The sequence below is a fragment of the Eptatretus burgeri genome, chromosome 5 (assembly GCF_056783735.1).
Source record: "Eptatretus burgeri isolate ZD-2024b chromosome 5, Ebu_testis_v1, whole genome shotgun sequence".
NCBI classification, from domain to species: domain Eukaryota; kingdom Metazoa; phylum Chordata; class Myxini; order Myxiniformes; family Myxinidae; genus Eptatretus; species Eptatretus burgeri.
The window spans coordinates 24,203,016-24,216,219 of NC_140965.1; the positions used below are offsets into that span (position 1 = coordinate 24,203,016).

Consider the following 13,204-nt stretch of genomic DNA (forward strand, 5'->3'; position numbering starts at 1 on the left):
CCCCAAACACACCTCCTTCAAATTTCCTGCTTTCATTCCTGAAAGCCCCTGTGGTGTACATCTTTTTTACCCCATGTTCCTCGCCCCATCCCTCTCCCTTTCACAGATCTCCGAATGTCTCTGTTCCCCACTGTTTTGTGCTGGACTCTCACCCCTCTCGTCTACTGCTCCCCTTGTTATATGTTCTGTGTGTTAGTTCTTATACGAGCCTCGACAATGTGTACAAAAAAATATATATTGTTGCGGCCACAGGTACCAAGGCACCAGCTTGTCTTGTCACTCAGGGGGATTAATCCCAGTTGTCCTCGGTTGCGCCGGACCTGGGGCCACCGCTCACAATTAACATTGTGGTAGGGTGGGTTGTTTTAAAACCACGAACGCCACCCAGTCAACCACGAGTTCCAGTGTCCGCCATCTAATTATTCCATTTAACTAGAGGTCACGTGGTTACCTGAGCGGGGAGTGCGCCCTCGACAAAGCACCAATATTATCTGATTAGATTTTAATTAGGGCGGCCGAGCGTTTTTACCAATGGTGCGTGCCGACCATTTTTTGGGTCAAATCTGTGGTAATTACCTCCCAGTCTATCTTGGTTCGGACAATGCTAGACCAATGGAGGAAACGGCAAACACGGACAGGTTGGAAATCGACAAATAATTTATTAATCATGAAATAAATAAATAAAAAGAACGAAACGAAAAAATAAAGAACTTTTTATTTGCTGAGGTAAATAAAGAATGAATTTCAAAGCAAAATCCATCAAAATTCCAGGAAAGAGACAACGAGCGGATGCTTATCGGGGGTTGACTTACTTACAGCTAAACACCGACAAGGGTACCAAGCAGATCATTCAGGGGGAGGGGAGGGGGAGAATCGTCTCGCTCACCAGAAAGTCGTCCGTGAAGCGAAAACGTCCTGAAATGTGTGCGTGCATGTCACGTCCGTCGCCAACACCCAGCTTTGCCGTGCACCCTCTCGCGGGGCAGCCTTGAATGCCAGTCAAAGTCTGGAGGACACCGAGATCGTCCGTCGCGGATTTAGACCCTGGTGTTGTTGGTGATCAACCCATGCCTCACTCATTGGCGGCACTGCTCACACCCACACGCGCACCACACGCTCGCTTGCCGAAGCACTGGGAAGGGCGAATTCTCTCGTTGGCACTGGTCAGACACCCTCTTCTTGCTCGCTTTTCTCGCCCTTTGCTTTTTCCTCTCTCCTCACGCTTTTCTCTTCAGAACGTTTTTTTTCCCCTCCTTTCGCTTTTCTCTCCTCAGGTTTTTCTCTTCGGACTTTTTCTCGCTCGTATTTATATCCCCGGGCCATCTCCGCGGGGTGCCGTACGCCCCAGGCTCACCCTGCCCCACTGGGGCACGGTTACCATGACGACCTGTGCGCTCTCAAAAAAGGCGGGCGTCAGAGCTCACGAAAGATTGCCGCTGAGGATGAATGGGGGCGGGCTTCAGAGCTCGTGAAAGAATGTTGCTGAGGAAAAATTAGGGCGGAAAAATTAGCTTCAGAGCTTGTGAAAGAAATGTGTATGAACGTGTCTGTCGAAAAGAAAAAAGCTTCCCATGAGTGAGGGGATCTATCCTTTACCCTTCTCAACACATCACATTTAAGATCCCATTCGACATGGGGATTGGGCAAATCTGAACATGCATTTAAGGAAATAACTGTCTGAGGACCTGGATGTGTGGATACATTCATCAGACTGGATTCTAAAATCCGTAATATATATATATATATATATATATATATATATATATATATATATATATATATATATATATATATATATATATATATATATATCTTCTTCTTCTTTCGGCTGTTCCCGTACACATACATACATATATGTCCCTATACACATACATACATATATGTTAACCTGGTGTTGGCGCAGTGGTTAGGGCAGCGGCTTGGGATCCAAAAGGTCCTGAGTTCAAACCCCGTTGGGCCACTGAATTCATACACCAGGGGGTTGACTCAGCCTGTCATCCTTCCGAGGTCGGCGAAATGAGTACCAGTGTACTGCGCCGGTGTATACCCCGGTTAAAATAGGTGTACCATATCCCTGTGTGGTAAGAGCCGACCAGGGTTGCGTCAGGAAGGGCATCCGGTGTAAAACATGTGCAAAATCACGATGCGGATCATACGGATGATCCGCTGTGGCGACCCCTAACGGGAGCAGGAAGAAGAAGAAGAAGAATAAGAAGAAGAAGAATAAGAATAAGAATAAGAATAAGAATAAGAATAAGAATAAGAATAAGAATAAGAATAAGAATAAGAAGAATAAGAATAAGAATAATAAGAATAAGAATAAGAATAAGAATAAGAATAAGAATAAGAATAAGAATAAGAATAAGAATAAGAATAAGAATAAGAAGAAAATATATATACATAGTTACAGTTCTAGGAACCATATGCATACAAACATACAGTTGTCCCGAAGTCAGTTATTCCGTGAAGTATATGTGTAGATAGAACCCCTCCTTGTGTTTTGTGAGAAATCAAAGGGGTATGTTGCAATGTTTTTTTAGTTAGATTAATAAATCTTTATATCCCCTCCATTATGAACCACAGTACCTTCCTCTCGCATGTTCGCCTACTCGCCCAACCGGCGAATCGCTGTCCGAGGCAAAATCCTCTTACAGTAGTTCCTTTTTGGCGAGTCCGCACGTGTGGAGTGGGCGGGCTTCCCGGTATGGCCGAAAACCTGCCCAAAAAGGGCGGCCCCATGGAATCTCCGTCCAATCAGGGCGAACAGTGACATCGGCTTCACCAAGGCCCATCCCCGCTGAGGGCGATTTATAAATTACGAAGAGATCCTCAGCGTAGAGTCCTTGGCTGGGAGATAAGTTACGGCACCATCCTGAGAGGGTAGAGAGAGAATTCTGTGTGCGTTGGCCAGGTTAGCTGGAGTCTGGGGTTGGAGAGAAACAGCGTTGGAGCGAGACAGTGGTTGGAGTGAGATGGTTGGAGTCGCGGGTTGCCAAAGAAAGAAGGAGGGTCATGACACGGAGGGTCTGCCCGCGTCTCGCCTCGGCGGCCCGTCTGTTGCGCTGGTTCGAGGGCACTCTATCTTGACCGAGTCTCTCGTGGGTCCTGTCGGCGGCCCTGATCCCTGTCTCAGACTCCGCTCTGCTCCACCCGGGCTCCTTCGCGAACACGGTCTTCGCGCGTGTGGCTGTGGGCCGAGCTGCACGACCACTGGCAGGTGCCGCACCATGGAGCATCCCTTCCCTCCAACATGCAGGTACCCCAAAAGAACTGCGACCTCAGCTCACCTCCATCTCTGGCTGCGGGGGTCCTTTGCAATACACCTGGGTATATTTTCGTCTGAGTGTGCGTCTGAGTGTGTGGCACCGTCTTTAAGTAGAACTGTTTAAGTGTTTCATCATTGTAAATCTGGTCTGTATATCCCGCGACAAGTCTGCTCTGTGTCTGCTTTATAAGTTGCTGTAAAATTGTCGCACTGCATATTTCTCTCATCTTCCCCTGCATAACAACGCCAATAAACCTGTTACCTGTACCACATAACTTTCCTCGCTTTAGTGTAAATAAATTATTGTAGAAATGTTCCCAGTTCGTTTTCGTCTTTTCCTTCATTGGTCCAGCACGGTTCGGATCTGAGTTTTAGCTGGGTCTTTATTCCCGATATTCTGTTCATTCTAGCCGGTACGTCCTTGGTAGTTCCGCTCGGCTGCATCCGAACCGGAAAGGTAGTTGATAGTTGGTAGAGTGATCCGGTTCAGGCAAGAAGTACCGAGGGCGTGGTTCCCCCGTAGATGATACCGCGTGGTTAATTAGGTAAATTGGTTCTCGACAAAAAGACCCTACACTACGCGGTGGAGGTATTGGCGTCCACGGTCGGCTAAGCGACCCGCCACGTCACTGAATTATCCGGAGCGACGGCCTGCAATTCTGGAGAGTCCGGTGGGAATCGACATAACTTTCCCCACCTAGTGGTCGTTCTCGCCACTGGACCCGAGCCCGCAACAATATATATCATTTTTGCCTCTCCCTCATTGGTGAAGAATCACTTTTAAAAATTATAGTATCCAGATCCAGATTTTCACCAAAATCGAATCAATTCTGCCTTGTCGCATACCCAACCTCTCCACCAAATTTCATCAGAATCCATCCACAACGTTTTGAGTTATCATTTTCACAGACAAACAGACAGGGGAAGAAAAGATCATTGGTATCCGAAAAGGTCATTTACCTTGAAGCAGAAGGTCATGACTTTGCTGGCGAGGCTGTTACCACGAAAAAGAGTTTGCATTGAATCAGCCATCTCAACTTCTTTGGAAAACATGTTCCAGAGCAGTTGGTAGAGCAGATGACGAGAATCAAATAAGGTTACCAACACCCGTGCCAGTTCATCCTAAAACCCAAATAAAAGTTCAACTTGTGGAGTAATTCAGCTCAATGTATGAAGAGAATCAGATATTTTGGATTTATTCTTTCAAACATGGTTTTCCTTCCCTTAAACTAGAGCTTGCAACAAGCTTGAAAACAGCAGACCTCTTATTGTCAACTGGTACTCACCCAATATGCAGAAGGGACCACGTTTGCAAGTGCCATTGCAATTGGTAATTCCCCTTGGTCTCCCATCATGGTAACGAGCTCCACAAGGCGCTCAAAACGATCAGCAAGTGCCGTTTCAGCAAGTGTATCAAACTCTGTTCCTTGCTGAAGAATCTTGGTGAGTACCTCCATGAAAGCAGCACGGGTCTGCAAGTCCTTGTGGTAACCTAAGCCTGAAGTGAAACAAAAATCTGGGGGTCAGAAGGATTAAAGGACGTGAACAAGCACCGAAGGTAGGTAAGAAAGGGGAAGTTGTACAAGGAAGGAACACAATCACCTCCTCATATGCACATTGCAGAATATTACCAATTGAATGCCTCAGGCCAGAATCCACATTGGCATTGAGAAGGTTGGACATTGCCAACACTGTGCAGTAGCGTAGCGAAGCAAGACGCTTTGACATTCCACACTTGCGTCCCGTGTTGCTGGTCCCTCCTCCTCCCCCTCCTCCTCCTCCAACTCCTGCTCCTCCCCCACCTCCTGCTCCTCCTCCTCCTCCTCCTCCTGCCCCTCCTCCTGCTCCTCCTCCACCACCACTCCCTCCTCCTACACCACCTACTCCTCCCACCCCTCCTGTCCCTACTCCTCCTCCCCCCACAGCTCCCACTCCTCCCCCTACCCCTCCTCCACCTGCTGTTACTGCTCCACTCCCTCCTCCAGTACTTCCTCCACTTCCAGCTCCACTACCACCTCCCAATCCACTACCCACTCCAACTCCCCCTCCAGATCCACCATCCTCCTCTGCCTCACTACAGTCGTTCAAAAGGTTCATGAAGAGCGTGAAATATCTGGGGGTAGAAGAATACAACTATTAATCACTTTTCAATGATCAAGGTCAGAGTTCAGACAATTAAAAATGAGGGTGGTTCAAATTTGACTTCTTTATAAATGAGAAATGGAGGTGAATAGTCTTTTGAGAAGATTTGCCTTTACTGTGTTGCCAAACCAATAACTATAATCACATATTTCCTGCTTTAATACATGTGTGAAAATAATGATGGTGGTAAGTGGAGAGGATGGAAGAGTGAATAATAATGAGGTTTTAGTGAACAAAACATCAAACCTGTTGAAATTTACAAGTGAATGGTTCTACATTCTACAATGTAGTGATTATTTCCTGTTAAAGACATCCATATGAAAGAGAATCTTTGGAGGGGGGGGTGGAGGGGTGGAGGTGGGTCGCTTCCTTCATTAGGTGTGCAACTGTGCCACTGTTGCATTGCCCCTGCAGGCTAGAGCAGGAATTTGTAATTTGTTCAGGATGCCAGCGATGGCTATCTTCACGAAAAACAGTGAGATCTTTAATGTCCATCAACTAATGTCGGCAGACGGTACACACAGTTTAACGTCCATCCGAGGGACGGCACACTCATTCATGAATTACCATGCCTGCGAGACACCGGGATGACAGTTTATAGCTGGGTCGAGATTCGAACCCAGACGAGACGGTTCAGAGGCGAGTGAGTACCTCTAGTCAATCTTGCCAGCCCAGGTCAAAGTTGAACCACCCTCTTTTCCAGACCCAATGTAACAGACTTTAGAAGTCGTCGAACTTACTTTAAAAAAAGCTGAGATTTAGCCTCCATGAGGTCTCCTCCATCAGCCTCCTCTGGCTGTAGTGGGAGACCAGCTAACAATGCAACCACGGCTTCCATACTCGCCTGGTCCAAGTCTCTGCCACCCATCAGAATTAATACAACTTGCATCAGCAAAACACACTGAGGATCCATAATGAAAAGGGAGCATGGAGTTAGTTATTTACAAACACACGCAAGATGATGTAGACATGTGTGTTTGATTATAACTTCATTCTCTACCTGGTGAAGCAGCGAACATCTTTGTCTGCACCTTGATTCGATGTCCCCATAACCCAATCAGTCAGGTATTCCACCAACTTGTTTCTGATTAAAATACATAATTATATTGTTCATGTATTACATGTCACTTTCAACACCAAGACAAGTTCTCAAGAAGTTCAACCCTCAAAAGGAATGTACAAACAATGGTACAGAATCTGTATGCAGAATACAGAAGGTACAGAATCTCAAGCGTCAATGCTGAGTCGCATCGTCATAGTTACTCTGCCCTCAGGGCATGAGACGGTGCAAGCATTTTGTCCAAGTTCTGCTAAATGGAAGGTTTTTGAAAATGCCAAGAATGTGAGTTGTGTTCTCCAGTGTTCAAGTATATAATTCAATTGAAATAAAATAAAGGTTTCAAAGGCTGTAAAAAACAAAAAAATGCAGAAGTTTACCGACGTCGACCTACCGTCTTTAAGACCACCTTATTTTGCACATTAAATTAGTTCATGCTTGTAATTTTTGTGTCCTTTATTACATCCTTAAAACCAGGAAGTTTCCTATTTGGAATGATTTTCAATTTTGTTTGACTGCAACACAAGCAAAGTGAAAACATTACCTCATGTCTCTGAGCACATGTGCGATCAGGACGAGATTCCATACAATTTACCAAATTCAGAGCCAAGGTAATGCTAAACTGCAGGTTCATGTTCCGATTCATGTTCTAGTGTTCAAAATGTAGAATTCAATCGAAATTAAGGAGTTCCTCGATCATTGACTGATGTCTGGAGATAAATAGACAAAAGCGCACAAACTGCTTAACCCCACGTTGCACCACACGCACGGGGTAATAAAATGCGATTAACCACTATATGGAATGAGCATGGTAGTGCATGCGTAGTGTTCTCGCCTATGAGGTCGAGTCAAGGTTTGATTCCTGATATCATCATGAACTTATGCGGCACATACGGAGTATTGCATCAGTGAATACACCATCCTTCAGAGAGGACATCAAGCTGGCTGTACATTGACTAAGAATTGCTTGTGGAAGTTAAATATATGATACTTTGAAAAAGATAGGCAATTGTGTGTGGGTACCCTAACCAACTTTTACATTCTTGCTCTAAACGGAAGCACCCTTAAACAGCACAGTCACCTATCTGGGGTTGGTTTTCAGTCTCAGAAACTGCTTCAGCAGGATCAATGCTATGGAATCGGAATATTGTCATGTAATTGATGGAAACCACGTATAACATGGGAGTGAGTAAAGCCTGCAAGACAAGAAGTGCACCTGAATCGCATCTCTTGGCAGAAGCTGAGGTCATCCCGTCTCTGCATGAGCAGCTGAACAAGTTGGCAGAGTCGGGTCTTCATGTGAATTGCTTGCAGTGAAGTGCCCAGCACCCGGACGTACCTGCATAATCAAACGCCATTCTTCAATTTTCCTTGTAAAAACATCACTTTATCACAACATTCCAAACGTCTCCAGAAGTTTCCATTTGAAAAATCTTTCATCGTTTCAATAAAGTAAAAGAAAAAGAAGCTGTACATTTGCAATCCTAGTATGACGTGTTGGAGCAACAATAGTTGATGAGCACATTGAGCCTGCAAAACTTATTGATAACAACTGAACATTGCTACGTCGAGTTTTTAACCCAAATTGGGGGACACGCTCATCGTAAGCCACTACACAAGCTTTCCTGGGTCATCTTATCAATGTACATACAAATAGTATGCACAATTAAACAAAAGCCAAAAATCAAAATAAAATTTGTCAAATGTATGTATGTACAGTTTATGTATATACAGTATGTGTATGTATGTATGAACCTTAGAGAATCAAACATGGATTGGGTGATCTCTACCAATTTTAGCATACATGCTCAGGATACCCAGGGTCTGGTGATGGGCTTGGAATAATTCCCTTCCCACTCTCCACCTCACAAGAGGGTATGGAAACGACCAGACAAACAAACAGAGAAGGGTGAAAACATAACCTCCATCCACCTTCGGTGGCGAAGGTAATAAAAGGCAGACTCAAACAGATGAAGCAGGCATTTGGCCTCTCATGCCTATCAAGATGATGTTGTAATTGGATAAATTAAACCAATACTCTGTAATTAAGCCCAAATCTTGAAAACAATCTACCCTTCCAGATGTATCTCATGTCAAGCCTTTCCAGATGTCTCTGCCTTGTATTCACAAAGCCTAGTAGGATCCTGACTAGTTTCATTTGCTCTTCTTCCTTACCGAACAAGTTGCAGCATCATGGCTTCAATGCTCGCCTGTCCAAGGTGTTCACCCCCGCCCTCAGCAGACGAATCCAGCAAATTGCGCAAGATAGCAATTATTTGCTCCACAAATAGCGTGTTCACCTCACTCAGCAGAACCTGCACCAGCAAATTATTCATATTTAATTCCTCTTCATCAACCAATCAGTTAAGTTCACCTTAATCACTTTGCAGCTTCCACTGAATTGTGTGACAATTTACAAATGTACATGCAACACAATATACGTATACTCATAAATGTGTGTGTGTTTTTTTTTAATAGTTTTTATCCAAAACTATAAAACCTAGTAGCCTGAAACTTTGCATGCATACTAAGGGAACTCCAAGGAAGTGCATGAGTGAAAATTGGGTGTTTGGGTTCATTTAAACACCCCTTTTGAAGATAATGAATGGCCTTTTTAAATTATCCTTCAGCAAGGTATCATCCTTGGTCAACCCTCTGTGAGCTCGCTGGGGTCTTAATTTGCCATTTTGTTCGGCCTATTCACGCATGCCTTGATTTGGAAACACGATCTACTCTCACAGACTAATTAAAGTATATAATCAAAAGAATACATCTGATTTGAGAATTGGATATGGTGGACTAAATAAGTGTCGAAATCTGGAGTGAAATCTGAAAATTTTAGCAAACTAGCAATTTTTATAACCAAGTGTATTGATTGAAGCAAAGCATTAAACTTAAGTTTTTCTACTGTTCAGACGATTATATCGAGTGAAGAAAGGATTAAGAAATGTGCAGAAAGTGTAACTCCATTGAGCGCAACACCATGCTCTCCAACCTGCCTTTGCAATCCAAGACGATGCAGTCCACAGGGTTCCTATTTTTCGGCAATTATGTTTGATTTTTACTGTTTTGTGCAATCTGATTTCATTAAAAAGATATGTTAAAATAAAGACAAATCGTTGCTGCAATATATCAATAGTCACCAGTTTCTGAAAACAGAGGTAGGTAGACAGCACACAGAGACTGAGAGACGTGATACAAATGGGTACAAATTACTCTCCGTGGAAGGCGTGCATGCGTGAATGCTTGGTTACGTGTGTGCGGTGCATGGCTTTCACAGGCACGCAATCTCAACTCAAACTCACACCCGGGCCCGTGGTGAGTGGCACCGAGGAGGAGGTTTATACGGCTGTCTCGTGAACCATGTGCTTCTGCACGTGAGGAGCAGACATTCTGCAGTGCCAAAGCCACGTGGGGAACGGACGTGCTGTGGCATCAAAGCCATGCGGGACATGCCACCGTGCAGTGGCTGTGGGGAAATCCATGCATATGTTTGAGTGAAAGGATGAGTACATTGCCAGTTCATATCCACAGTTAGCATGGACCACGAGGAGGTTGGAGTAACGTGTATGAGGAGGGGTGGGGTGGGGGCGGAGGGCATGCATGCAGGCAGGCCTTTGCCAGGTTGATAGCATGGGTTATAATTTTTTAATGTTCCCACCCAGTTTTATATCGAACATGGCGATTAAAATGAAAACGTTGCCGTTTTAGCGCATTTCATCACCCCATCACGCCCTGGTACAGTGCCTCCCCCCGCAGTCCCCTTTACGTTACCTTCCCTCCCCTCGTGTTTCCTTCCCTTCCCATTATCCTGCATTCCCCTCCCCTCATGCTATCCTCCTCCCAAAGCCTCTCCACCACCATACAACTCTTGAGGTCAAGGAAATGAAGGGGTGTCAAATAATGTCTGAATTACAAATGAAAGCAGGTATTTTTTTTAGCATTCAGAACTGCTCCTTGGATCAATTCTGAAATACATCTCAGGTTAAGAGATTCTAGAGCTTATCATACGAGTGGAAATTAAATAAAGGCACGAAGAGTGGCACAGCTTTTTCGACGATTGAAGGTAAACGCCCTTCCCTCCCTTCCCCGTCCCTCACGCTTACCTCCTCCCACCACGGACATCTCTTCTGGACTTTGTCTGGGCGATGTTTTGTGCAGTATGACCCATTTCAACATGCTGTTTTAATGTACCCAATTTTGTTCAACCCTGTACTACTAATGCTGGCATATAGGGATAATTTTCCCCAACCTCCCCCCCCCCCCCCAGGCCGCTTTCCCTCAAGTCCCCCTATCGAATGCATGTCCAGAACACCCACTTCCCTTCCCCATCGTCCTTGCTCCCTCTCCCTCCCGGAGTGTATAGCGATGTTTGGTGAGGCCTCGCTCTCTCCCCCCCTTTCTCGCTCTCCCCTCCCCTCACCACCCCACCCCCACCCCTGTGCCAATATCCCCATCAGTGAAGAGACGGGTTGTATTTGTTAGTATAAAATAGACGTGAAAATATACATTGAACATTTCATGTCAATTTAAATAAAACATTTGATCAAACAATCACCAAAAATATATTTTTGTCGTTGACCAAATTCGCAAACCACCATTCAGGTCCCTTAGGTGAGATATCTCGGTAAGTATATGTGTAGTTCGGCCCAAACCCGTTGTCTAGAGGGAATAAATGTCATTCAAGAGGGCTGTGACTCTTCAGGATAGCCGTTTTTCTTTTACGATCTTTATTTTGGACCAACCGCCATTATTACCACCACCAACCACGTCTCAACAGCCATCACAACAACCACCAACCACAACGCCGCTTCACCACAACCGCCACCACCTTTAACGTCACAACTCGCCACCATCGCATCACCGTCATCTCGCGCCACTAGTGGGCACCGATGCTGGACTCGTGTAGAGCGCGCACCGAGCAGCGTGTTCAAAAGCATCGCGGACTTTCCGCAGAAAAACGGATCAAAAACGACTCACGCCCACTTTTGTTCCGTCCAATCGGTGAGCGAGGGGCGGTTTGGCCCCGCCTCCAGGGCGTTGGAGGGCGGTCGCTATATGCAAATTCATGGATCAAAAAGCATTCACGCCCACTTTTCCTCGGGCCAATGGGGAGCGAGGTGAAAGGTCGGAGGCAGAGGGTCAAAGATGAAGGAGCGAGGCCACGGGGGATATAAGGGGCCACGTTCGTCAGTCAAGGCAGTTCAGTTCGCAGGAGGAAGAGTGCAGTTGGGAGTTCGCGGAGTCGGAGTGGAGGACGGAGCTGTGGAGAGGCGGCGGCGGCGAAGGCGGTTGAGGGGGTGCTCGCGTCGGATTCGAGGAACTGCGGAGGAAAAGGCCGGCGGCGCGACCGAGGTCGTGGTGGAGACGCTCGTCGCGGGACCCGCGATTTTGTGAAATCCTCCTTTCCCCGAGCATCAGCAACCCCCTCCTGTTTCCCCCCGCGCTGAGATAGTGCGACAAAAGGGGGCCCCCTTCCCACCCCCTACCAGACACTGTCCGCGAGGCCCGCGGAGTTGAGGCACCACCGCCGCTCCGCGTCTCATCATCAGACGGGTAGGCCCGACACGGTCTCGGCCCCAGGCCCGCCTACCCCCTCATCCTGGAGGGTGGTTCTCTTTTCTTTTGCTTTGGGAATGTGTGTTGTCGGCGCCGTCTGTGAAGTAAAATTGTATAAGTGTTGCCGTGTGCTCGCGTAGTCGGTATTAGATCTGCATTGTCGCATTTGCTTTTTGTCTTCTTCTTTTCTATGTGCTTTTGGTGGAATTGTATATGTGTGCTTCCCGTGTGCCGCGAAATAAATGTGCTTATTATTGAACTGTTTTCCCGCTTCGCTTCGTCTTTTCCTCTATTGAATCCTCATCTTGCTTCACGTAAAGGGTTGGTCGTGGGTTAAGACGCACGATAATTAATCGAACCGTCGAGGTCGACGAATAACACCGCTCGGTTATCCCGATAGTACGGAACGGGTCGCTTAAGTGGCCCGTGTCCGAAGTCGACCTGCGGCGAGGTGCGATCGCCCGGTCTACCCTCCGTGTGGGTACTTAGGTAGGTCGAATTTGGCGAGCAACCCTATCCCACGCGGGGGCCGATTGGCACGATCGCGGTGAGACCGAAAGGTCCACCCGTGACTGGTTCCCGGCGTTAGTCCGAGAGGGTCACGACTGGATTGTCCGTCCGGTGGGCGACGTGCCGCGATTCGAGTTACGTGGCCGTCAGCACGCCGGCGGGCGCGAATCCGCGACACTGGTGTCAGGAGTGGGATACAAACCCATCGCCCTCCTCACGGCACTGGTAACGGAGAACGGGAAAACGGGCTCTCCTGTCTCCGGCTAAATTCACGGGAATCGGTCCAGGGGTGAGAGAAGCGACCCCCGATTCCCTCCAAATTACGAGCGAGCTAAATTAACCCTTTAAGAGAAGCAAGATGGCGTCTCAAGGCGAGCGGGAGCCGGGGGTATTAGGTATGTGTCGTCATGTAGGATCCATGGCCCAGGTCGGTTCTTTTTATAATTATAACCCCACCACTAACTGTGGTCAGTGGGAGCGGCTTGAGCACGAACTTTGCCGGCAAACGGAGTCGCACAATGGCAGCACGGAGCGGGCTGATATTAATGGCACAGCACGAGGCGTGAGCTCCCAGTCACCGGTTCAAGGCACGTGGTCACGGCATGTGCCATGGCAGGCGTGGCAGGATGACTATGCGAGCATTGGCAGGCTTCAGGCACAATTGGGGGATG

At 46.9% G+C, this 13,204-nt stretch overlaps 1 protein-coding gene and 1 long non-coding RNA gene across 10 annotated transcripts in view; one reads left to right on the forward strand and one right to left on the reverse strand.

The window, feature by feature from the left end:
• Positions 1-13,204, forward strand: part of LOC147026073 (uncharacterized) — a 390,674-nt gene that overhangs the window by 234,929 nt on the left and 142,541 nt on the right. The window lies entirely within an intron of this gene.
• NF1 (neurofibromin 1) overlaps positions 1-13,204 on the reverse strand; it is a 244,393-nt gene that overhangs the window by 98,465 nt on the left and 132,724 nt on the right. For all 9 annotated transcript variants that reach the window (XR_015058106.1, XR_015058105.1, XM_085881092.1 and 6 more), the window contains 7 exons: positions 8,640-8,779; positions 7,681-7,803; positions 6,408-6,491; positions 6,148-6,264; positions 4,897-5,378; positions 4,552-4,763; positions 4,226-4,387 (listed from right to left, as the gene is read on the reverse strand). Coding sequence is in view for 7 of the 9 variants with exons in the window: in XM_085881092.1 (XP_085737218.1) it covers positions 4,226-4,387; positions 4,552-4,763; positions 4,897-5,378; positions 6,148-6,264; positions 6,408-6,491; positions 7,681-7,803; positions 8,640-8,779 (1,320 nt within the window). In the remaining 2 variants the exon portion in view is untranslated. The remainder of the gene's footprint in view (positions 1-4,225; positions 4,388-4,551; positions 4,764-4,896; positions 5,379-6,147; positions 6,265-6,407; positions 6,492-7,680; positions 7,804-8,639; positions 8,780-13,204) is intronic.